Source organism: Carya illinoinensis, chromosome 11 (assembly GCF_018687715.1).
Source record: "Carya illinoinensis cultivar Pawnee chromosome 11, C.illinoinensisPawnee_v1, whole genome shotgun sequence".
In the NCBI taxonomy this organism is placed as follows: Eukaryota; Viridiplantae; Streptophyta; class Magnoliopsida; order Fagales; family Juglandaceae; genus Carya; species Carya illinoinensis.
In genome coordinates, this window is record NC_056762.1 from 1,498,946 (window position 1) to 1,524,870 (window position 25,925).

The 25,925-nt window shown below is 36.6% G+C and overlaps 3 protein-coding genes and 1 long non-coding RNA gene across 7 annotated transcripts; 1 reads left to right on the forward strand and 3 right to left on the reverse strand.

The window, feature by feature from the left end:
* Window positions 1–2,830: 2,830 nt before the first annotated feature.
* LOC122282730 (probable inactive leucine-rich repeat receptor-like protein kinase At3g03770) lies at window positions 2,831–7,745 on the reverse strand. Of its 4 annotated transcripts, XM_043094729.1 has the most exons (8): window positions 7,208–7,742; window positions 5,618–7,046; window positions 5,120–5,253; window positions 4,524–4,767; window positions 4,012–4,223; window positions 3,903–3,928; window positions 3,628–3,739; window positions 2,831–3,393 (listed from the first exon to the last, which is right to left on the reverse strand). In XM_043094729.1, exons 2-8 carry the CDS (start codon window positions 6,963–6,965, stop codon window positions 3,154–3,156), a joined length of 2,316 nt encoding a protein of 771 aa, XP_042950663.1. In that variant the 5' UTR covers window positions 6,966–7,046; window positions 7,208–7,742; the 3' UTR covers window positions 2,831–3,153. The 4 variants fall into 4 exon arrangements, 2 of the variants coding, with proteins under 2 accessions (XP_042950663.1, XP_042950662.1); XM_043094728.1 differs by having other exon boundaries at window positions 5,618–7,742; XR_006230454.1 differs by having other exon boundaries at window positions 3,259–3,393; window positions 3,519–3,739; window positions 5,618–7,745.
* Window positions 7,746–10,386: 2,641 nt separating this feature from the next.
* On the reverse strand, window positions 10,387–11,054 carry LOC122280662. Its single transcript, XR_006229984.1, has 2 exons — window positions 10,894–11,054; window positions 10,387–10,676 (listed from the first exon to the last, which is right to left on the reverse strand). It is a non-coding gene; the product is annotated as an uncharacterized LOC122280662 (long non-coding RNA).
* A 1,328-nt stretch (window positions 11,055–12,382) lies between these two features.
* On the reverse strand, window positions 12,383–13,188 carry LOC122281294. Its single transcript, XM_043092665.1, has 2 exons — window positions 13,013–13,188; window positions 12,383–12,971 (listed from the first exon to the last, which is right to left on the reverse strand). The coding sequence occupies exons 1-2, from the start codon at window positions 13,186–13,188 to the stop codon at window positions 12,383–12,385; spliced, it is 765 nt and encodes a 254-aa protein (XP_042948599.1).
* A 7,663-nt stretch (window positions 13,189–20,851) lies between these two features.
* On the forward strand, window positions 20,852–24,977 carry LOC122281946 (nucleolar protein 56-like). Its single transcript, XM_043093830.1, has 8 exons — window positions 20,852–21,200; window positions 21,910–22,124; window positions 22,254–22,411; window positions 22,663–22,850; window positions 22,933–23,185; window positions 23,450–23,598; window positions 23,705–23,839; window positions 24,442–24,977. The coding sequence occupies exons 1-8, from the start codon at window positions 20,996–20,998 to the stop codon at window positions 24,789–24,791; spliced, it is 1,653 nt and encodes a 550-aa protein (XP_042949764.1). The 5' UTR covers window positions 20,852–20,995; the 3' UTR covers window positions 24,792–24,977.
* Window positions 24,978–25,925: the final 948 nt, after the last annotated feature.

A 25,925-nucleotide genomic window follows, 5' to 3' on the forward strand; every position in this document is an offset into this window, starting at 1 on the left:
AGTCGTGTGATTCTTAACAAAGAAATGCATTATTTACATCTAATTGATAAAGAAAACATTATAATAAACTAGATCAATAGCAAGCAGACATTGAACGGCAATCAAGTTATCTACATGGAAAATGTTTCGTGATAATCTAGATCTTCTTGTTGAGATGAAACAGCAACAATAAACGGCATTGAGGAGGATACGGTTGGTTATGAGAAAGAAGAAAAAAGAGCATAAAGTGTAATATCATGCATGGAAGAAGGATCCATGAAAGTGTAATTGGAATGAGTTGAAAGAGATTTCACTTGACAGTGAAAATCTTGCAAATAATCAGGAGATCCATCTGTACTAGAAGATCTTCGAATAGGAGTGGTAGAAGGAGGGGGAATAGAATCAGAAGCCGGAGAAATCATAGGATTAGAAGAAGAAGAAAAGAGAGTTGGTTTAGAAGGAAACGGTGATTCGTAAGGAGATTTTCAAGAAAGAGTAGGGATTGGTGTTCTAGTGGTCAGAGAGGCTGCAGTAAGCACACTGCAAGCTCTAACAACATTGAATGGACAAATTTGCTTGAAACTGAAGAGCTTTAACAACATTGAATAACTGGTGATATTCAATTTCAAAACTCGACCTTTTGACTGAATTCAAGCTTCTTCTTCCTATTTCGTTCTCTTATTTTTTTTCCTGTTCTTTTAGTGTTGTTAGACTGCGTAAATTCACATCTCATAAAACGCAATAATTTCTTTGATTTCCAGAAATTGTTGTAAGGATCATTTTTTTCAACTCATAAGAAAAACACTTGTTGATAATAAACGCAACTTGACACTCATGCGCCCATGAAATCCTTGGCCAACTCGAGATTGATCAAGTTGTGAATGTCAAATGCACGGAGGATTGCTAGGTGAAACACCGACTGGGAGATACCTCTGAGTCTCACGAGAGAAGCGAAGCAACATCAAAGGTTTGAGTTTTTGGGTATGTCCTTGCTCGCATCTCGCTCAACCAGATTCCTTAATCGCTGTTGCAGATGGTACCTGGAAAGAAAAACTCCAAATCCGTGCAAAGCAGGTAGTCCCCAGTTCTCATACCTCTATATTTCCTTGCATATTGTTTAGATGTCTCCTGACCTGAATTTAAATTTGAATGTCCTGCTTGTGCTTGGCATGTCATTTTCTTTATGTTCATTAATTGAGATAATTCCTGCCGTTTTTGGTCCAGTCACAATTTCACGCTTCCCATAGAAAAATTACTTGTGATTCTGTATCCTCTGTTTGGGTCGATACAGTATAAAACAGTAGACTTGGTTTCTTTACTTTTGTAATTCCAAGGCAACATTGTCCATAATGAAAGTGACACAATCAGAACAGGAGTTTTGATGAAAATTATTTTCTTTTTCTCCCCAGAGCAAACTACTATAATAACATTACAGGAAAGCAGGAAACAGAAAAGGCTTCTTGAGTTTCAAGTTGGCCGTGCATCTGGGGAGACTTGGGCTTGCAGTGAGTGGCGGAACAGTAATTGTGTTAAGGGGGGCCTTTTTTTTACTGTTTAGCGTATTTATATAAAGAGTAATGTTATATATAGTCGTGAGGCGTGTAAATGCTATGCACTACATTTGAAAAAGAAATAAGGTCTACTATTAAAAAATAATTTTTTCATGTAGATCCTATATTTACCTACTTTTTTCAAAGCGTATAGGCGAGACTTGTACATTCTAAAACTGTCAATATCATTTCTTTTATATAAATTAAAAAGAGATTGAAAAATTATCAAAACATAACTACATATAAAATTATATCTCGGTAATTTGCTACATAAATGTAGAAATAAAATTCTAAACACAACTTAATATTTGTTTTAGATTCTAACGATAATGTTTTATGATATAATATTCATCTATTATTATTTTTGTAATAAAATATTTAGAATTTATTTTATTAATATAAACTATCAAATGATCTTTTAGAATATCATCTTTTGTTATAATATGTAAGTTACTTTATCAGATTTCATGCAAAATCTATATATTTTCATATCACACTAAATATAGAATGCTATAATTGAGAGTTTAAATAAATTCATTTCTTACTTAATGAAGTCTAGAGGATAAAATTTTTCAACTAATTTTCATGTAGATCATCGATTTTAAATAATTGTTCTTATATTTTCACTTTAGATTCCATATTAAGAAGCCTAATATTGTATATCAAAAAACTTTGAAATCTATATTTTTGGAATCTATATTAATAAGTTTATGATTTCTCCTAAACTCAGTTTTAATTTTAATTTTGGAGGGTTACATCCTAAAAAATAAATAATATATAGAAATTAAATAAAATTCGGGGACTATAAGAAAAAAATTGGAGAGATACATTTCTAGATATATTAAAATTTTAAAAACTTTTAGAGAGCATCTGAAAATTATAATTTTTTTTAGGGGTGCCATTTTATATAATTATGTATAAAATATAGGGGTATATTATATTTTCAAAACGTGGGTCACCACTGCTTGTAGTTGTGGATGCATAACATCTTCAACATATAAATGTTGCCTAGTCTTCACGTAAACTCACTACAGGATTGGATAGGCTTTAACTTAGTACTTATCAATTATCATCTTGAAAATATGGATCACCACTGCTTGTAGTTGTGGATATATCACATCTTCAACATATAAATGTTGCCTAGTCTTCACGTAAACTCACTAGAGGATTGGATAGGCTTTAACTTAGAACTTATCATCTTATCCACCACATTCTTGGGCTGAAGTTCTGTAGCAAATGCTTTGAAATAGTTCTGAGAGACGATTATGTTTTCTACCCTTCTGTTTCTCAAGTGTAAACAGTTCTGGTAACTTTTTGTAATCCATACTAATATGAATACAAGTTTGTCAAGGAAAAGTATTCTATCATTCGACTTGAGACTAGATTTCGACAATTGATGAAAACTACAAACACGATATAGTAAACTGATTCTATATTACAATTACAGCAATGCAAATCTAACAACACATATCAGGTTGGCGCAGATGGAGGCAGAGGCATTCCACATGGCCTCGAGAGTTTGCAATATATTCAACATCAGCCATGAAATGGAAGTATTCTAGAGCAGCTACATTCACCTCCATGCCAACATTAACAAAATAATATAAAATAAAAAGCAGAAAAATCATTTGTGTGATGCAGTACTAGTGTTGAATCTATGATCACCATCACCTGTTTTTGCCTGAATTTGAGATGCATGCTGTAAGTTCCAAAGGACATCTTCAATAGAGGGACGACTACACGACTCGAGAGAAATACATCTGTTCATTATGGAAATCACAGTCGATAAGGATTGCTGCGAGCAAGAGTTTTGCACAATTGGATCAATTATACGTTTCTGGCCATCCTGGCTGTTCAAAGATGCCTGCAAAAATGAAGAATCTAGTGTCAAGGATATATCAAAACCATGGGGAAAAGACTATCCACCAATTTTGTACCCGTGTGCAGAAAATTCTGGGACACACCATAAAGTAGTGGGAGTAGTTATACCAACAAAACCATGGTGAAGATATGCACTGGAACTGCTGATTTGTTTAGTTTTCAGGATTTTTGACAATGCACATTTATACTCTGAAGTTAGTCAGAACTCAGTATATACCATCTCATTTAGCAAGAATGCCTCTCTTCTAGCACATACGGAAGGTCCAACAAGTGCCTCAAGTAATATGAATCCGAAGCTATAAACATCGTCTTCTAATTTTTTCATTTGCCTGAAGACATGGACATAGTTAAAATGTTAACCAATACTGACTAATGTGATTAACTTGCAGTAAGGATGCATTTCATAGAGCTGATGAAACAGCAAATTACTTAATAACTGAAAAAAAAATTGCCTGCTCTGTTTGTTATTGATTGATTAAGGAAAATCCTTACCATGATTTATGACTCTCTCCTTTTGCCTGCAAACCAAGGGCACTAATCAATAACAAAACTTTCTATTGAAAGGCTAATCAAGCGATAGATAAAAAAAAAGGGTCCCTACCCCAAATTTGTCAGTTTCCTCCAAGATAATGGACATTCCATAGTCACTCAACTTTGCCACCCAATGCTCATTGAGCAGGATATTATTTGTCTTCAAGCTGTTATTGAAGAAACCAGGAATAACTCCAGTATGTAGGAAGTGCACAGCCTTGGCAACACTGGTTAGAACTGCCAATCTCTCTGACCAATTGAAAACCTTTCTGCAGCTATTCCCTGCAAATATAATAAAGCTGCTATATTTAGAATATGAAGCGCAAGTCTATGCCACTAATGAAAAATATGGGAAGGCCGAATCCCACTGAAATTATATTTCATATTCCCCTTTTTTTGTTAATAACAAGAGAAGTGTCATCTTTGTTTGAGTCCTCTTGCATTAGTTGATGGCTGAGATATTTTAGAAGAAGAATGATATGTAACTTTAAGGACATTTACCAGCAGTAAAACCACAAAATGGACAGCAAACACATAACGGCTTATAAGCATTCAATGGTTTGACACTAGATATCAGGTTACCTGAAAGATAAGCACGAAAACTCCCACCGGACATATATTCAGATATGAGGAAGACATTGTTCACACTGCAATCATCTCTCCCACTAACATCAACACTGTACCCCAAAAGGCCAACCAAATGCGGGTGACGAGGCTTTGCTAGCAAATCCAACCTGAGTTTCAGATTTCGAATTGAATACTTCTTTGACCAAGGCAGACACCTAATAGCAACTAGGATCCCATTCCCTAATCTTCCTCTGTAAAGCTGCAAGACAAAGGGAAGAGAGTTGGAAAGGATCTAGTGTGATAGATATAAAAGCTTAGATGGTTGGTTCGATTTCTGTCACATTCAACATTCATATTGAGCAAACTAAGCTCAATTAAGATGCTCATCTGTGTCTGTGAGTGGTCACTCACATCTCAATTCCTGATGATGAACCAAGAATAACGACAATCTTCCTGAAGCGGCAAAATACTTGTGTTGGGGAACATACGTCCTTTACCAAACTAACTATAGTTGGTATTATTCAAAACTTGATAAAATCCATATGATCGTAGTAATCTTTACTGTACATTTCATCATCTTTTTATACTAGATCAAAAGTTTTATACGGTACCTTTCCACACGATCCTTCTCCCATAAAGGCAGAGTTATCAAAGTTGTTTGTAGCTTCTTTTAACTCTTCTAAAGTAAAAGACCGACACTCAGGGAGACCTTCCATGCCTAACTTTGCAGCTTCAGAAACAAATCCTAACCAAGAAGAAACGGGGATACTGTAAATGTTCAGCAAATTTCAAAATCATGTCATCTGTTCACATATAAAACCCTTTTTTTAGCTTTCAGATTCAGGCAAAATGAAACTACCACTTGTCTCAAGAGTTTTCATATTTAATAAGGGAATCCAACGCATTAAATATTTAATTATTTGTGTAAAGTGTAGGGTTAGGATTTGAATTCAGGATCTTTACTTTGATATAATGTGAAACTACCACTTATCTCAAAAAGTTAAATTGATAGGAGAAGATAGATTTAATTATTTATATGGCAGTATTTAGCAGTATAGCCCTTTTAAAGGGAAAGTTTGCTTTCACATTCTTGTTAGTGGAGGACCTACTTGCATTTGCTAGAAGCTCAGAGGAGAGCCCAGCAGCCGAGCTATCTTTCAGTGCTTTCGGCAACAAATGCTGCTCCGATAACCCCCGGGGACAATACCTTCTCCACAAGAAAAGTGAGCCAAAAGCCAGAAGCACCACGAGTACGAAGATTCCTACAATTAAACCCACAAAAATTCTAGCATTTTTGCCTTTGGATTGTTTCTTCACGTTGACTTCCACACAATATGGTTCTGCATGCTGATGCCTCATGTCAATGGATAAGCAATTCCCATCAATCTTAACCACTCTATTCTCTGAATTGGCTCTCAAACAGTAAGGCAGTCCACCCATTAACCTATTGTTAGAGATATCAACGAACTCAAGTTTGCTACCACAGCTTAGGTGGTCTGGAAATAACCCACTAAACATGTTTGATGCAATATTCAAATAGCTAATATTGGGTAAAGAGAAAAGTGCAGCAGGAGGTAGCCCCCCAAGCTCATTGAGTGACATGTCAAGGTGTTGAAGCCGACTTAATCGGCCATATTGCCTTGGAATCTTCCCAAAGAAGGAGTTATTACTTAGGAAAGCCAATTCCAATCCTTCCGGCATTTCAGGTAGCACAGAATGCAATTTGTTTGCACTTAAATCCAGCACGCTTAGGCTACTCAAGGTACTGAGACTTGGTAATTCCCCAGAAATGTCATTGCTAGACATGATAAGATTAGTAAGAGTAGCGATACTCAGAATTGAAGATGGAAATGGACCTTTAAACTGGTTGTTCCTCAAGCTTAGAACTATCAGATTAGATAATGAATCAAACCAAGTGGGGACGGTAGTATTAAAGAAGTTATCGTCCAGTTTAAGAGTTTGAAGCTTCACCATTGTAGAAATCTTCGGAGGAACCGAACCAAAAAGAAAATTTGAACTGAAATCAAGATATTCAAGTGAAGAGATTCGATGAATTTTATCCGGAAATGGACCCCAAATGCCCAGAGATACCAGACTAAGAACTCTCAAGCTGGTTAGCCTCGCCAGGGTAGCCACAAAAGAATCCACAGAGAAGCTCTCCGCCAAAGTTTGATTGGGAATTGCAAACCCATTAAAGCCGCTTACTTTTGCAAGCTTATCACCCATAATTCGGAGCTCAGTTACAAAATTGTCTTGGCATGTGATGTTTACTTTTGATGAAGATAAAACGCAAAAATCTTTGGTATGATCACTCCAAATCTCTAATTGTGGTGGGTACTCTAAGTGCTTTCTAAGTTGAAGAAGCACTTGGGTTTGAGAGGGCTGCAACTGATATGTAGCGAGAACAAAGAAACTCCATGTAAACCAGAAAAGCAAAAACAAGTTACACCACCCCATTTTGAAAAACTCTACTCCTCTTGTCAATGCTTCATGGTATCGGAAACAGCAGAATAAGAGAAGTAGAGAACCCCGTATAACCTGGCATTTAATAAACATGAATCAGGAAAAAAGAAATTATCAGTGAAAGGGAGACTGACCTTGCAAAGACCAAGCATAGCTGTGGCAGTTGATATTGGATTTTCTACAATTTGCAAGAACACCCAATAAAGTAAAACATATATAAGAGCTGCCAACTTTACCTTACAATCTCCAAAGCAAGATTTTCCGAATGTTGTATTTCTGAGCTAGTTTCACAGCAGTTGCAAAAATAAAAATAAAAATAAAAATAAATATAAAAAAAGAGCAAGCTCCAATAAATTAAGGAGAAACAGAGACTGAAGTCCTAGATTGACAAACAGAACTAAGGAAATGGGTTTATATTGGATGCTTTGAGGAAGATGACTAGACGAGAAAGACCCAAGAAGGAAATTATGTCCAAATAAATTCTGTGTGAATGATATGTGAAAGTGGTAATCCTCTCTCTCTCTCCCTGTGAAATGAATGTATGCCAACAACTAGAGGGCACTGCCTGTAATAAAGACTTATCCATGCTGCCCAGTGCCCAGGTCCCAGGAAACAGTAAACAATGAATAAATAAATAAATCCGTTCTTCTTTTATCAAAGTTTTAGAAAGGAGGAGATGGGGTAGCTTGATTTATTGCATTCAGTGATTCCACATGGCGCCTTTTCTTCTAGAGATTGCAAGCTCTCAATCTCTCCCTCTCTCTTTAGCATCGATTCCTGTCGGATTTCAGGTGTATTACTATTACTGGACACTACCAGTAACTACTACATGTGCAAGTAGAGATTTATTTAGTTTCGTTAATTAATTTTACTATATTATTAAATAAAAATTAAATAGCATATGGTTAAGCTAATATTATTCAATAAGAAATAATATATCTATTTAAATGATTAAATTTCAGTAGAATATTTTTTATTTTCTTAGCTTATAATTTTTTTAATTAGTTTTTAGATCTAATATATTCATATAACTTTGATGATCCACAACTCCCCTTAACAATAATTATTATTTTCTTTTGAAAAAAAATGCAAACGGTGTATCGCTCTACTGATAACAGCGCCAGCATTAAAAATTTAAAACGTCGTCAAATCTCTCACTTCGTATATTCCTTCTCGTAGGCTCCAATGTCTCGGCAGAAGGCTCTGAAAGTCTGAATACTGGCCTTGATCTTGACCTTGTTCCTGTCGTAGACTTCTTTAATTTTTTTACCTTAATTTTCAGTTGATGGTTTCATACAACTGCTTCTTTGCAGATATCACAACTATTGAAGATAATCATTCAAATTTGAGCCTGTGTTTTTGCTTGTCGTCGAGTTGGATAGTGATGTGTGTTTGTCACTTTTCAATTAGAAAATAGAAAATGTGAAATGTTGAGACAGTACTTGGAAGAGAGAGAGAGAGAGAGAGAGAGAGAGGATTGTCAATACAATAGAGTATTTGGATTTCTTGTCAAAAAATAATTTTTTTATGCTTGGTGTAAAAAAAATTCTAAATTTATCTTCTTTGTAGTAAAAAGAAATGTTTTAATTTCAAAAAAATTTTTATAAAAGTAAATTCACAAACTGACGTGATTGTAAATTACTTTTAGTGTAAAATAGATCTAATATATTACATGAAATCAAAATAATTAGTAATTTTATTTTTATAATTTTTTTTTTTTTTGTATATGTAGCAAATTAGCAATGGTCTTTAATAAAATATCCTCTTGGCATCGGCAACCATTATATCCTGCACGAAGGCAGCTTATCAACAGAAGTGGCATTATTTAGGAAGGTCACAACCAAGGGTCAAGTCAAACTACTATTTTTTTTTATTTTTTTTTATTTTTTTATTTTTTTTTTTTTTTAAGTCAAACTACTAAAACATGAGGTTGTGGATCTTAATAAGCACACGCATTAAGCTCAAGCTCAGCATCACTTGAGAATATCTTCTTCTGCCTGGCTCAAACCGATCTGGATCATTCATTTTGATTGTTCTGCATTTGGGACCAAGAACAGGTAAAGCCATTATGAAAAATATCAGAACCCTAGGCCTTGCCCAGAACTCGCATAATGATTGATCATTGAAGTTTCATCTAGATCGAATCCCTTGATAGATATATATTCTGTCATGATTTCTTGGTTTAAAGGCACTGCATGTGGTAGTAACTAGTAAGAGCACTTTCCAAGGGGCATGATCTGGTGCATATGGTAGCGCCAGAGCACATGTCAGGATTCAACCCATGTGGTCCTGCACAACTTTTAGATCAAAATTTTCAATGCCATTTTTCTTTAAATGTAAAACTCAACTCTTAAGGTGTGAGTGTTTGACACTGATTATGGGAACTAAAGAGGTAATAAAATATAGCATGTGAGATACTATTGATAACCTGTCATCCATATTATTTGGATACGATTGCCTTTTAACAGAGTGATTCCGGTTTTGTAGAAAGATAAATGATTGCAAATACAATTGAGAAAAGGAAATGACTGTTGTAGGCCATGCAATTAGGGATCCACAAACAACAACAATAAATGGGCAAGACACTTTCACCATCTGCCGTCAGAGTGACGCTACCCTGATAGAATCAAATGCTCTAGGACCCACATGATATGTCTATTTCTCTCCAAACTTGAACCATCAATTTGAACAAGACAATTAATGTGGATCTCTATTCATATTTGGGCATTTAGACTTTGAGACTGCTGGTGTAAAAAAAAAAAAGCATTTAAGATATAATAAGGAAATGGGATGAGTTTAAAAAGGATACTGTTGAAGTGAATGCAGAGAGGTCAGGACAATATAGGCTCTCACATATAACTGCCCCTTTAGTACAAAGATGGGGCCAACCATTTGCTGGTTTCATCTTTTAACATTATCGAATGTCTTCATCAAATAATTCATTCAATTCAGTATTATTAACACATATGATAGCCTAGAGGAAGGATGACAACTTGCCTCTGCTTTTATCGCAGCAACATAAAATAGAGAAAGGACCTACCGTTGAGATTGATTATCATAAAAGATCTTCTACAATGGATATGGAGGGGATCCTTATCCATCTGGTTCACACTTGCATAAGTGGACCATTAATAGCAGAAGCAACAACTAGAAATACCAACTCTAGAAATAATATAGCAACAAGAAGCTTCGTTATGAACAAGACTCTGTTAAGACTTGAGCTGCAAGCACTTGCTAAGAATACAGTAACCTTCCAAATTTTAATACTCATGTGGACCAACATTAGGAGTTCAATAACATGCCATGTACTGTACCTCAACAAAAACTTCTTGGGGTCCAGAAGCAGATTGTGGTATTAACTCAGCATTTTGACCTGTCCAGATGAAGTTGCCTGACACAGACCATCGCCAATTTGAGATCTTCTTCACATCATTATAAAACCTCTAAAATATTTTGGAAGAATGAACAGAGTGAAATGCTAGAACCTAAAAAGAATACTGTGTTTTACGAAGCCTATGTCTGCCCAGACAATCTAAAATTATGAATTTGGAGGTTTACAAAGCTTAGGTGCGGCTCTCTGCATTCTGATTTATGACAAAATCTTTAAAATTCCAAAAATGAAGCTTTTGTACTTGCAGAACCAAGTCTCATCGGATGCAAGCCACCTTTACAGTTGATGAGTTTTTTGTGCTCTAGCAACTATGCCTAGCAATATAGAAACAAAAAGAAGCATAAGTGAATGCAACTAGATATATTAAAGTAAGTATACGTCTCAAGATTTCAATAGAAAGGATCAGAGGAGAGGATATGAGAAATGAAACGTATATATATTGGCAGTTGAGTGAAAAGAACAAAGCCTAAAGAATGTCAATGATTTTGAAAGGTTATCTCCTCATTTGTTCAGCCAATTAAAACGACTGACCTCGTGTTGTTGGGATTTGCCAATGTATATTGAAGCTGATAGACAAATAATATTGAGAGGCATTTGTTGGCATTGATTGAAATTCTTAGATACTGCAATTGCTGCCTTATAGATGAGAACAAGGACAGGCATGAACAAGGCAACAATTAAGTTGCAGATGAAATACAAGAAAAGTAGGTAACATTAGTATTCTACCACTAGAAGAACTAGAAGTCCCCACTGGGACCTGTCTGTAAGCTAGCCAACTAGGACAAGTGCAATGTCTGCTACTAACAAACAAAATGCACCATCAACAGAGACTTACACCTTCGAGCCATGATTCACTTTCTAGGAGTTCCATAGCAGTGGAGGATCTGAAGTGCAGCCACTTGGGTTATAATAGAGACCCAAGAATAGGTGCTACATTATACAACAAACACCTAACTGCTTAAGTCATGCCCTAGCTACCAAAAAGGCACTTATGTAATAATAAATTGAATTCTTTCATTATAAACTGTACTTATTCAAGCTGGCCATCTGAGAGTCTTCAACAAGTTTCATTTCCCACATTAGGCCTCACATGATGCCACAGAATTAGCACAATTGACAATACTGAAGTACTGTTTGAATAGAAAATGTTCAATTATGAATAATCAACTAATATAAGTTCACTAAATCTCATTGTAAAAGAAAGCTAGAGATGACAAAAATATAAGATTAAAAAATAACGCCAAGGGCATAGCTTCTCAGCCGTCAATGCAAGTCAAAGAAATAGATACGCATGCAGAAAACAAAAGGACACTAAACATTTTAGAGGGGCACTTTGAAAGAACATTTTTTCTTATAAGGCCACTTTGAAAGAATAAATGCCATATTTACTGTTTCCAAGTAAAATCTAATCATAAGGCCTCACACACCAGAATCCTACAATCCTTGGCATTTGAAATACTTTTAGAGAAACATTATACCTTCACAAATACTTTTAGAGTAGAGTATGCTACACAAACTCTCAACCTCCCCACACCATATTTTTTTTAATATTGTTTAGTTTATTTTTCTTAAACTAATTAAATTCTTCTATTCATTATCCATATATTGAATATTTGATAAAAAAAATAAAAATGTGGTGTGTAGAGGTTGTGTGAATGGTAGGAGGTTGTGTATTTTTTGTGTGTAGAGAATAATGCAGACAGATTAAACCTAATCAAGCTCTTACCCGTTTAGATAGTGGGTTGAGTTGAGATGAAAGTTTAAAATATTATTTTTTAATATTATTATTATTTTAAAATTTGAAAAAGTTGAATTGTTTATTATATTTTGTGTTAGAAGTTGGAAAAGTTGTAATGATTAGATGAGATGAATTGAGTTGAGTTGGCTAACCAAACACAACCTTAAATCACTGATTGCATTCCTTGGATAAAATTAAGCAGCCCACTGGTCACATAATGAAGTCGATATGAACACATGATCTTTTAGCAATGCCCCAATTATTTGATGATTGCATAATTACTCACATTTTTAAATCTGTAAGGAACCCTTGAAATTCTATCTTTCCGTAGTGCTCATTGATAACATTAGGAACCTCTTTCTGATACTTGCTCACAAACTTCTCCACAAATTTCATCTCAGTCATTTTGAACATATGAACAATGTTGGTATCTTCCTTAACCAACCCCATGGATATCAAAAGTTGCATAACTGAACACCTCGGAATAATCCGCCTCTCCAAGCTCAGCTGCAGAAGATTCGGATTCTTGGAGATCATCGAAGGCTTCATTTTCAGTTTGTTAACAAAGAAATCCATCAATTTGTTGATCATCTTCTCTGAAGAATTCATACACATGGGTTGCAACTTGAATGCTGAATAAATCTCATCCTTCGACAAACCAAAACTTTTAAATGCTTTCACCTTTTGCTCCCACAATGTTTCACCATTTTGTGCCATGGAACTGATGGCTAGAACAAATGGCAGATTATTGGGATCGAAACCCAATCTCGTAACTTCATGAACAATCTCACTAAAGTGATTATTACTCAGAAGCATCGATTTTGGTTTAATAAAAAACATCTTCAAAACCAATGACCGGGGAACACCATGGCTTAAGATCATAGACATGTTTGCCTGTATCAAATGTAATACCTTGGATTCAGTGACAATCCTGTGCGTGCCTTTATAGCCAGTAAGACATTCTCGTCAGTCCCAAGAATCCGCCTAAGCTCTTGAACACATTGAATGATTTGGTTTTCGAGGCTCCGTTCTAGAATATAAGGTGCTGTGGATAAGATTTTTGCAACTTCCAGATTTGACAATCCCATCGATTTGAAAAATTCCAACTTTGGCTTAAAAATCTAGGACGCTTCATGGTCATAGTTGATATTTTGCTTATCACTGAAACCATGAGCTCTAAAAAACTGAACCACAGAGTGTGCATCGCTTTCTAGCACACGGGGGTATGTGCAAAGCATCTTGGCAAGTTTAGTGCCGGAAAACCCCAAGGACTCAAACATGTTGATGTTGGGCTTAAGGGTATTATCCAAGTCAGCTACAAGCAATAGTGGACGATGGCTTATTAAGTTTCTAATGTGGGTCTGCGTTAAGCCATGATTCCTCAAAAGATGCAGAACTAAGTTGGGAGTCTCTTTGTTCTCAATGCTGAACTTCTTTGAAGCTGAAATGGCTGATTCCAAGGACAACCTGTTGTGCCTCTAGCCTGTCCAAAAATCACACAAGACGATAAAGAAATAATATTTAAGTGGTTCGGCAACTTGCCTACGTCCACTGAAGCGGAAAATCAATATTTTCAATATGTTTGTACAATTTTACAAACACTCATGAACAACTCTCTATCTCTCTCAAATGGCCTCTGTTCTGGGTTTCCCCAGAACCCAAATTTCGCCCAGCTCTCTGTCTTGATCTCTCACCGCAGTGAGGATAATTTTATCTTCACAACTCATCTCCTTTTATAGGAGAATCATGGGGGACAAGACATAGCAATTTTCAAGTCCTCTTTCGGTGCAGCTTGATCAAGAGTTCTCTTGGTCAATATTTGCTGCCACAAAGAATACGGTGGATGGGTAGATGGTTGGTGGATGGGTGGGTGGCTGTAAATCTACAAACCATTTCACACTTGGGCATTTCACACTTGGGGAGTTTTCCAACAATCACCCCCCACCCAAGTGTGTCATACTAGGATGCTACAAACGGCTGCATCCTTCAAACGATTGCACTCCTTCGTTAGAATGCTTGTTAGCCATGAGAGATTTTCGCTATCAAATGCATCTGGAGGTACGTCTTCAAATAGATGTCCAAATGCCTCTCCAAATGCATCTTCAAAATGCATTCGCATCGTCTACATCCATGAAACTTACAAGAGATTTTCTTAAGAGGAGATTTACAAGTGCTTAACTGTACAATCTTAACTCCCTAGGATTTTTTTTCTGCTCAAGTCTATGAGTCCACACTCACGTACACCTTGAGCAAACTGAGTTTCACTCGTGCCACAGCTGAGTGAACAATCTACCTGGTGCCTTTACAACTTTCAAAACCAGGCTCCATAATCCTACAATCACACCAATCTCCAACTTGGAGACTGGTTCTCAACATGCTAGCCTTTATCTCCAGCATGATCCCTTATCATTTATACAATTTTACAGCTCACGTCTTCAAACTAGAAGACTAACTAAAGTGATGCATAACTTTAGTTTATCACGTACAGTGCTCTTAATCAACACATCTATATATAGGGCAACACATCTCCCACTGCACTGGGAATCAATGGTCTCGCACGGACCTTGACACATATCAGAGAATCTGTTGCTGAGGTCTCCTTCTCTGATCTGGGCGACTGACTCATCATCTTGCTGCTGTCTTCAGTCGCATGTGCCCATCTTGCGTGCAGTCTCCGACTTGCATAATCTCCCTTCTTGCAAGATTTTTTTTCATACCGTAGTTCACTACCTTCATTTAGCAGGATATAATTTAAGGTAGTAACCACCATGGAGGTCTGATCGTCTTGGCAGTTATGTGATCATCAACTTTAGGTGTAGACGTCCCTGAAACATCTGACATTCTGTTCCCATCTCTCACACCTTTACTTCATGTCGTGGTCTAGGGAGATTTCTTCATATTTAGATGAGGAAAAGTAAAACTGACTTCTTTTTACTTGCTCATCTAATTCACACAACCATTACCACGAGCCAAGACCAATGAATCATTCGTGACCTTCCACGCATTTTTGAGAAAACACACCTGAATGACTGTTGTCTTCAAGCTATCTTTAACAGCATTGTGCACTACAAGAAATACAATGTCTTGTATTTCTTCAGTCACCATATTCACAACATCATTCTCAGTTTTCTCCTGATTTTAGCAGTTTCTTGTGGTCTATCTTGTCACAAACTCGAGATCTTGCCAGAATTTCTTCTGCGCACCTCCTCATCTAGGATAAGATCTCTTCAACCTCATATTCTTTGCAGAATTACTCATAGTCATTCTCATGACCTCTCAACTTTTTGACCGCAATGCCAAATACTATTGGGTAACAATAGTACCTTCTACCTTTTTTGAAGTTGAACAATTTCTTCATCAGCACTTTATTATTTGCAACTGGCTTTTCAAAGAAAGCCACAATGAGATCCGATGTGGTTCTCCTCTTAATAACAATATGCTCCATGAATTGTATGACTACCAAAACCTACTGATATAACAAGTTAATCAGCATCGTCCAATGATCTGAAATTTGCCCCATCAAATTTCACGATCCCAACTGGCTTAAATCAAGCCCAAACGAACTGAGTCTATCTCGATTCCAACTGGTTACAATCCAGCCCACAGCAAATGAGTCCGTCACGACTCCAACTGACTACGATCAAGCCCATAGCAAATGAGTCCGTCATGACTCCAACTGGCTACGATCAAGCTCAAAACCGATCTGAAGTATGAACGGTCCAGATCATTAGTACCGATGGCGAATCTCAACATTCCCACCGTACGGATGAGTTCCGAATGATCCAAATAGTTTGTCAACACTATTTGATCATCGTAATTGAACTCCAACTGGCGTAGATCTAGCCCAGAATGATCTGCAACACATCGATAGTTCAGATCGACAGTACCCCGAATCTCAACATTCCCACCGTACGGATGAGTCCGGAATGATCCAAATAGTTTGACATCACCATTTGATCATCTCAATTAGACTCCAACTGGAATAGATCTAGCCCAAAATGATCTGCAACACATTGACAGTTCAGATCTACAGTACCGATGGCGAATCTCAACATTCCCACCGTATGGATGAGTTCAAAATAATCCAAATAGTTTGTCACCACTATTTGATCATCGCGACGGAACTCCAACTGGCATAGATCTAACCCAAAATGATTTGCAACACGTGGACGGTTCAAATCGAATGTACCGATGGCGAATCTCAACATTCACATCGTATGGATGAGTCCGGAATGATCCAAATAGTTTTCAAGCACTATTTGATCATCGCGATGAAACTCCAACTGGCGTAGATCTAACCCAAAATGATCTGCAACACGTGGACAGTTCAGATCGAATGTACTGATGGCGAATCTCAACATTCCCACCGTACGGATGAGTCCGGAATGATCCAAATAGTTTGTCAGCACTATTTGATCATCGCGATGGAACTCCAACTAGCGTGGATCTAGTCCAAAATAATCTGCAACACGTGGACGGTTCAGAACGAATGTACTGATGGCGAATCTCAACATTCCCACCGTACGGATGAGTCCAGAATGATCCAAATAGTTTGTCAGCACTATTTGATCATCGCAACGGAGCTCCAACTAGCGTGGATCTAGCCCAAAATGATCTGCAACATGTGGACGATTCAGATCGAATGTACTGATGGCAAATCTCAACATTCTCATCGTACGGATGAGTCCGGAATGATCCAAATAGTTTTCAAGCACTATTTGATCATCGCGATGGAACTCCAACTGGCATGGATCTAGCCCAAAATGATCTGTAACACGTGGATGGTGCAGATTGAATGTACCGATGGCGAATCTCAACATTCCAACTATACGGATGAGTCCGGAATGATCCAAATAGTTAGAAACCACTATTTGATCGTTGAAATTAGACTCCAAATGGCTTAAATCTAGCCCAAAAAGATCTAAAAAACGGACGGTTCTGATTTGTCTGATGCGTGGGATGCACGCGCAGGGTAGGGCGTCTAGGGGCGCGTGGGTGCTTGGATCACACGCGCTTCAGCAACTTTTTGCGCGTGAGGCTCGTGTTGGACACGCGCTGAAGTAGTGGGTGGAGCGTGGGGCGCGTCTTTCACGCGTCTTCTACCTTTGGAGCACGTGGGGGCGCGTGAACGTGTGGGGCTCAGTCTTCTTCCTCCTCCGATGCGCGTGGGGGCACATGAGTTGCAGCAGATGCACGTGCTGATCTTCTAGGGGTGCGTGTGGGCTCCTCCGACCTCCGTTTTCGATTCCGTTTGCGGCAACGGATTCGTCTTGACGCGAGGAACACCCTGGAGTTGTCAAAAATTGATTTCAACCAACTTGAATTTTTAGACAGCTCAAATCAGAGCTCTGATACCAATTGTTGTACCTTCAGCTTGTCCAAAAATCACACAAGATAATAGAGAAACAATATTTAAGTGGTTCGGCAACTTGCCTACGTCCACTGAAGCGGAAAATCAATATTTTCAATATGTTTGTATAATTTTACAAACGCTCATGAATAACTCTCTATCTCTCTCAAATGGCCTCTGTTCTGGGTTTTCCCATAACCCAAATTTCGCCCAGCCCTCTGCCTTGATCTCTCACCGCAGTGAGGATAATTTTATCTTCACAACTAATCTCCTTTTATAGGAGAATCATGGGGGACAAGACATAGCAATTTTCAAGTCCTCTTTCGGTGCAGCTTGATCAAGAATTCTCTTGGTCAATATTTGCTGCCACAAAGAATACGGTGGATGGGTAGATGGTTGGTGGATGGGTGGGTGGTTGTAAATCCACAAACCATTTCACACTTGGGCATTTCACCCTTGGGAGGTTTTCCAACACAACCCACAGGAGTCATGGAGGAAGGGGACTGCTGGAGATTGTGGTTCCTTGGAATTATAGAGTTCTGAGATGGGTTTAAGAGAGGAGGTTGAGAACAAGTGATCATGGCTAATTGTTGAAGCTCTGTGCCTTAATTGCAGTCTCATGCAAATCAAATGGAGCATTTTATTTGACTGAGATAGAGGATTATTACTTAAGGCGAAAAGAATGAAGAATTGTTAACTGGGTTGAGTTTGAGATGGCATGTGAATGGCTGTAGAAGTGAACTGGTTGATGTCACAGTCTACGGCAAGATGTCGAGGGCTCTGAGGTAACGAGGTTAGGGATGATTATCGGCAGAGGGATAGAATCCAGGCCTTGGGCCATGATGGGCTTCCTAAAGACATGGGCCACTAATATCTTGCATGCAGTACAATAGGCTCCTTCTATCATTGGACTTAGACTAGGAGAGGCAATAATGGGCTTAGATCCAGGCCCATTACTAATCTGATTGTATTTCCTGTTTTTCTTCATATTACTCTTAATTCCAGTAGTGGTGTACGTGGCCACTAGTAGCTAGTAGAATATTTCAAAGTTTGTTAGTTTGTTACGATTCTCCAGCATATATTGGCTGGTAAATTACAGTGAATGGTACAAAACTATAGAATGCAAAAACTATCGTCCCTTTCTCTCCCTCTTCTGCATACAGCTCACTCCTCCAGTGAGCCCTTTAACAATTCTTCCTCTCTGCTTGTTACGGTTGAATCATCGGCGACTGTTCAACTAGATACGTGCCTGCTAGACGAATTTACAACTGTTCTGGATTCTCATCGGGGGCAACCCAAGCACAATCGGGAGGGCGGGCGACTACATATATATTGAGCTCTCAATCCTGATGGAAAGTTGATAACAATGTTGTAAACTCAACTTTTTTATATGTATATATGAATGGATATATGTGTGCGTACACACACATAGAAGAATTGAGAATTTATAAAAGAGTAATGTTATACAACATACCACTATCTCATTTTTTTCTTCTTATTATGTAAGATGTCATATATTTATCATCATTGAATGATAAAGAATAATCAAATAAATGATTATATAATAATGATAAATATGTCACATCTTATATAATGAAATGAAAATGAGATGATTGTGTGGTATATGAAATTTTTCTTTATAAAATGAATATATGATAAAAATATTAAAAAATAAAATAAAAAATAGTATTAAAAAACCACAAACATGAAATAAGACAATAATAATGTTTAAAAAAGGGATAATGAGGAGACACATTTTTTCCTTCGGCTATTAGTCATTTTTTTGCCTTAAAGTTTTGAGATATGTTTTAGTAGAAAAATAAATTCACTAACTAATGTGATCGATTTCATGCATTGCATTGCATTTTATATTTCGTGGCTGTAGCATTTCTCTAAAAATTTTCTCTTATGCTTATATTCACTTCTTACTAGCCTCCATTATCACACATGCCCTACCTACTTGTGATCGTCTTATCAGTTTTGCTTCCGATGAACAAATTGCCTTATTTAGGACTCCGTTTGGTTATACAGATAAGATGATATATTTTTTAAAAGTTGAATAAAATATTATTATGATATAATGTTTTAATGTTAGTTTTGTTTTAAGATTTAAAAAAATTGAATTGTTATTATATTTTGTGTAGAAATTTATAAAAGTTGTAATGATGAGACGAGATTAGATTAGATGTTTTACATAATCATAAGAATGCAAGAAGTGCTGGGTCAAACTCAAAGATCTTCAATAGCCAAATTTGAGATATTTAGACTCCATTTAGATGCTAAAATGATAGTCTCTACTTCACTTACCTTAAATATATGACTTCTCATCATAGACATTTCAAGCAATTCGAGATTCCGACTAATGGATTGTTCCAAGTTTCCAACAACCATCTTTGCATCAGCCACTCGTGAAATCGAACCAATTATTTGATAGCATTTCCCATTGAGATATACTATTTCTATTGGTATACCAAATGTGTGTTCCGAATTTTTTTTTATACTATTTTTACCAAAATAGTATCTCGAATGTGTGTTCAACAATTGTTTTTTTTACTTGGTGATAAAGGAAAATTTTTTAAATAATGTTGTGATTTTTTTTAAATGTTTTTTATGGTTAAAAAAATGTATGGAATAAAAAAGAAAAATGAAAAAATGAAATGCATCATTCGGGATGCATTTTTGGGAGGTATTTTCAGTGACTCTAGCACCACTCTTTCCCAATTGGGTGGTGCTACTACCAACGTTGGGGACTCCCGCTAATCATTTAAATATTTTTAAAAAATAAAAAATTATAATATTATTAAAAAATACTTATTTAATTATTAAGTTAAAAAATAAAAAAGTGAGAAGTAAGAGTAGGATTTTCTTTTCTAATTAGGTTTTTATTTATGCCTTGTATTTAATGAATTTAAGAGTTTGTTGTGAACCTCACCCTCTCCAAAAACTTTTTCTATTACAACTTAATTATAACTACTTACATTCTATCATAAGATTAATTAATTGAATAATTCTATGTTTCTATTTGTATGTGTTTAGGCAGCATATCATTTTTCTAACATAATTTGATTTAAAAATTAAATTTTTAAAATTTGAATCTTATAAATTAGATTATACTAGGTAGAGTAAATGGTGTGTAACGTAAAAGTTGTCAAATAATATTATTATGATTATTATTATTATTATTTTAAATTAAATTTATTTTTAATTCACTCATTATTTAATATATTTTCACTTTTATCGTAGGATTAATTAGAGTCAATTTCGAGTATTGAAATCCAACAGATACCATCACTAATTTTTAATATCACGTCTACGGTGAGAGATGAAAATATCACGTACTCCCAACCGTACCTAATAATTGCTCACCATTTCACCTCAAGTCCGTCACTGAAAACCCTAAACCCTAATCTAATGCTGCTGCTCTTTCAGTCTTAAGAGGACATTCTCAGAGGCAGTCAAAAGAGAAAGCGAGAGAGAAAAGGGTTTGGTCAAGAAAATAAAAAGCTCGCTTTTTTCTTCTTGTTTTGTCTGGTTTTGATTCTTCAATGGCGTTGTATCTTCTATACGAGTCAGCTTCTGGGTACGCGCTGTTCCTCGCTCACGGCCTCGATGAGATCGGTCAGAACACCGAGGCGGTCAGGAACTCGGTGTCGGACCTAAACCGTTTCGGGAAGGTCGTGCAGCTAGCCGCTTTTCACCCTTTCGAATCTGCCCTCGACGCCCTCAACCAGTGTAACGCCATCTCCGAAGGTGATTTTGACTCCAAACTTCGCTCTCTCTTGTTTGGCTTCTTGGTTTTCGTTATTCCAGTAAAAATATTTTTCGGTTTGCCCTAATTTTCACACTCAATATGTCGTGGCCACGTTTTGTTGCGTGTTTTGGTGGTTGTAGCTATAGCGCTTAAACTTCGATAGCGCTTAAACTTCGACAGCGCTTTTGGTTGGCTAAAAGATATGTAATCTTCTGCTTAATCGATTGAAAACGGAGAAAGCAAGTGAGGACAGACATTACTCTTTTTTGCTTATTGAAAACGTGAAGAAGTTTACTCAACTTAAAGTGCAGTAACCCTTCATTACTTATTGGGCCCCAAAGATGAAGTATGTGAGATCGAATACTTGGATCCCCTTTTTATGCGCTTCCAAGTCATGCTATTAGTTTATACTTCTGGGAATTGTGTGCATTTTATCTTTCTGCGTTTTTGTTTTGGTCATTTAAACTTTGAATATTGCTTGACTGTGTTATGAATATACATTTTCATGTCATGTGGGATGTAGAATATGAGAAATTCAAGTCAAGTGCTTGCGCTACCCTGAATAGGATTAATTCTGTCTTCAGTGGTTTCAAATAACGAAAAGAATGCTGATTTAGAAATTTTATTCACCACTTCTCTCTATGTATTGTATCAAATTTCTAATGAGCTGATTCATTCTTGCTTAATAGATTTTTTTGGGGGTTTCAGGGCTTATGACTGATGAGTTGAGAAGCTTTTTGGAGCTTAATCTCCCAAAAGTCAAGGAAGGTAAGAAGTTAAAGTTCAGATTAGGAGTAGTGGACACTAAGGTTGGGTCACATATCCATGAAGTGACTAAAATTCCATGTGAAAGTGGCGACTTTATTCACGAGCTTCTTCGTGGTGTGCGGCTACATTTTGATAGGTTTTTAAAGGACCTAAAGGTATGCATTTTTCTTTGATCCCCTGCTTCTGACCTTATTTGTCCTGTTTTATTTTTGTTCAAGAAACTATTTTTTTTTCCTCTCTTCTGATAGACTTTATATAACTCCTCCTTGTCTTCAATTCCATAGACTGGAGACTTGGAAAAGGCCCAACTTGGTCTGGGACACAGTTACAGCAGGGCAAAAGTGAAGTTCAATGTTAACCGTGTCGACAATATGGTGATTCAAGCAATCTTCCTTCTCGATACTCTTGATAAGGATGTCAATTCCTTCTCAATGCGAGTCAGGTAGGTTGCTTACATTTCTACACAAATATTTTATGATTTAGAAACGAGCATATTTGTGGTCCTGTAAATCATCCAAACTGGTTTTCCTCTGTCCTCTGGGAAAGCTTCTTAGTTAATCTCATAATTCGTGAAATTTATACCCTTGGTGGAATGATTGGGAGAATCTACTGTTTTGTGGAAAGCTCAAGTGGTTTTTTTGTTTTGTTTCCATAAAGCATGTAACTAGCTTCTATTTTATCATGTTAATGCAGAGAATGGTACTCGTGGCATTTTCCTGAATTGGTGAAGATTGTCAGCGACAACTATTTATATGCCAAAGTTGCAAAATACATAGAGGATAAGTCAAAGTTGTCTGACGAAAGTATCCCAGGCTTGACAGAGGTAGTTGGAGATGAAGATAAAGCAAAGGAGATTGTAGATGCTGCCAAGGCTTCCATGGGTATATATCACATATTTCTGTTGCTTGTGATCCATACGTTGTACTCTATTCACTTTGGGACCTTTTCCCCTATATTCTGCAGGACAGGATTTGTCTCCAATTGACTTGATAAACGTCCACCAATTTGCACAGAGGGTAATGGACCTATCTGAGTATAGGAGGAAGCTTTATGATTATCTGGTTTCGAAGATGAATGACATTGCACCAAATTTGGCCTCTTTAATTGGTGAAGTTGTTGGTGCTCGTTTGATTTCTCATGCTGGTAGTCTCACGAATTTGGCCAAGTGCCCAGCTTCTACCCTTCAGATCCTTGGCGCAGAGAAGGCACTCTTCAGGTGTTTCACTCATTACCTTTTATTCTCTTATATTGGAAGAATTGCTGCTGAAATTGTGAGAAACCTTGACTCAAAAATCTGAAACTGGTTCATTTTCTTTCAACTAGCTTGGATTTCCATTCGTGAGATATAACTGAAATTATGGCCTTGTTAATGTTGTTGTATATATATATCTTTATTTCTGCTTTATTCATTTGACAGTTGATGCTATTTTGTATGAGAAATTTTAAGTTCCCATATTCCATATTTTGTTATCCTCTTCAGGGCATTGAAAACAAGAGGAAACACACCCAAGTATGGTCTGATATTCCATTCGTCTTTCATTGGTCGAGCATCTGCAAAGAACAAAGGCAGAATGGCACGTTTTCTTGCAAACAAGTGTTCTATTGCATCGCGCATTGACTGCTTTGCAGGTGCTTTTTTAACCTTTTTCATACAGCAATCTCTGGGAACATATCACTTGCATTGAAGCTTTTGCCTCCCTTAGAATTGATTTTGCTGCCCTATATTGTGATGCAGATAAGGCAACTACTGTTTTTGGTGAGAAACTTAGGCAACAAGTTGAGGAGCGACTTGACTTTTATGACAAGGGAGTTGCACCTCGCAAAAATATTGATGTGATGAAAGATGCAATTGAAAGTGCAGAAAGTAAAGGTATGATAGTGCCATAAAACCCTAAGGGGTAGCTTAGTTGGTCTAGCCTTGGTTTTGCTCACCAATGGTCACTAGTTCGATTCCCCTCAGGGCCACTAAAGGTTTACCTGGTCGTTAACTTCAGGGCCCCGTGGGATTAGTCGAGGTGCGCCCAAACTGGCCCGGACACCCACAGATATTAAAAAAAATGATAGTGCCATAAATTCACATGTATCATGTTGAAAGAATATGATGCTAGGATTATAGCATTAGGATATGGGGCATGATAGTTTCCCTTTTGGTGCGACAAAGTGATGTGACCACTAGTCCTTTGAGAATGCACCAGGAATTCAGGTGGCCACATTACAACTGGTTGCAATAAAGTTCTGTATTGTTTGGAATCAGGAATGAACATGTTCACTTGCACTGTGGCCTGACAAACTTGATGTGAACAATCATTCCATTGAAACGAACCAGGAATTTTTGTTGCCATACCTTCAGATTGTAGCTATAATTTGATTGGAGCATATTGTTTCAGTACATTGTATCCTTGCATATTTACAATAATTTATTGGTTCTCCTGATGGTAACCACTTGTGACTGGTTGGGTTTTCTCATTGCAGATACAGAGATGGAAACCGAAGAAGTTCACGTGGAAGCTTCAGGAAAGAAAAACAAGAAAAAGAAATCAAAAGGTGCAGCTGCAGAGAATGGTGAGCCTGCTGCTGATGATAACCCAACTGCTGTTGCAAATGGTGAAGCCCTGGAGGATTCTAAGTCTGAAAAGAAGAAGAAAAAGAAGGAGAAACGCAGAATGGATCAGGAGCTGGAGCTACAGGATGGCCAGAATGCGGAGCAGGATGGAACAGCTAAGAAGAAGAAAAAGAAGAGCAAGGATGCAAATGGAGAGGACCTGCAGTCTGCCGATGGTAAGAAGAAAAAGAAGAAGTCAAGAAATGAAGATGCTGAGTGAACTTGAGAGCTTTGCACATGCTGCACTCTGTGTTGACCCAATTTTGTGTTTAAGACCAGTATCCTGTGTTTTTCCTTTTGACATTTGAGGATGATTATTGTAGTAGGAAACTGCTCTATTTATATCTGCTATTCTGGTTGACAATGTTTCTACTCGGTATATATCCATATTTTCTCGGTGTTTTTAGCTCTTTTCTCGCTTATGCTTACATGAAGCCAGTAAAACCACGTACAGTAGGAGGACGCGTAACCATTTAAAAAGTGAGTAAAAAAAAAAGTGAAGTTTATTATTAAAAAGTTAATTAATTATTATTTTTTATGTAAATTTCTTATTTACTTAATTTTTTTAAAAAAATTATGAAGTATTTAGGTACCGTACGATTGTAATTTTTTATTATTATTAATTATTGGTTAAGTGTGTTTACGTGGACAAGATGCCATTATATTTCAATCTCACAATTCCGTTTGGTTATTGGAGTGAATTTCTAATTTTAAACTTAATCTAATATTCGAATATACGACTCTCAAATGATTAAACTTATTTTAATTCAAAACATTTTTATATATGAGATTTACAATCTTTTTCAACTCAATATTTCTTTACACGTAGAACTTACAATAATTTTCAATTTTTCATAAATAAATTTAAATCTATTTTAACATCTAAATACATCTAAACTAATTTTAAGTAAGTTTGATAAAAAATATTTCATCATCTTATTTTATTATTATTTATAAAAAATTTAACTCATCTCAGTTTAACTAAACGTCCAAACTCAGCTTTTAGCAAGGCATGAACCATGAAAAACCTTCCAAGCAAATCAAGTCACCGAACTTTCAAAACTTGGAAGCAAATCAAGTCACCAGAAACGATAACTTCCAAACTAAAACATAACAGACCTTCTGATCTAATCAATGAGAAAACATGAAACAGAAAACCAGTTTTTTTTTTAATTGCCCAAGAAAACAAAAACGTACCAAGTATGGGGTTCATGTCGATAAATTTACAGGAGAAAAAAAAAGAAAAAAAAGAAAAAAAAAAAAAAAGGAAAAAAGAAGTAGGACACATGCGCCATTTCAAAGTAGATATAAGGGTAGCACAGTCATTTCAAGACAACCTGGTAAGTGGTAAGAC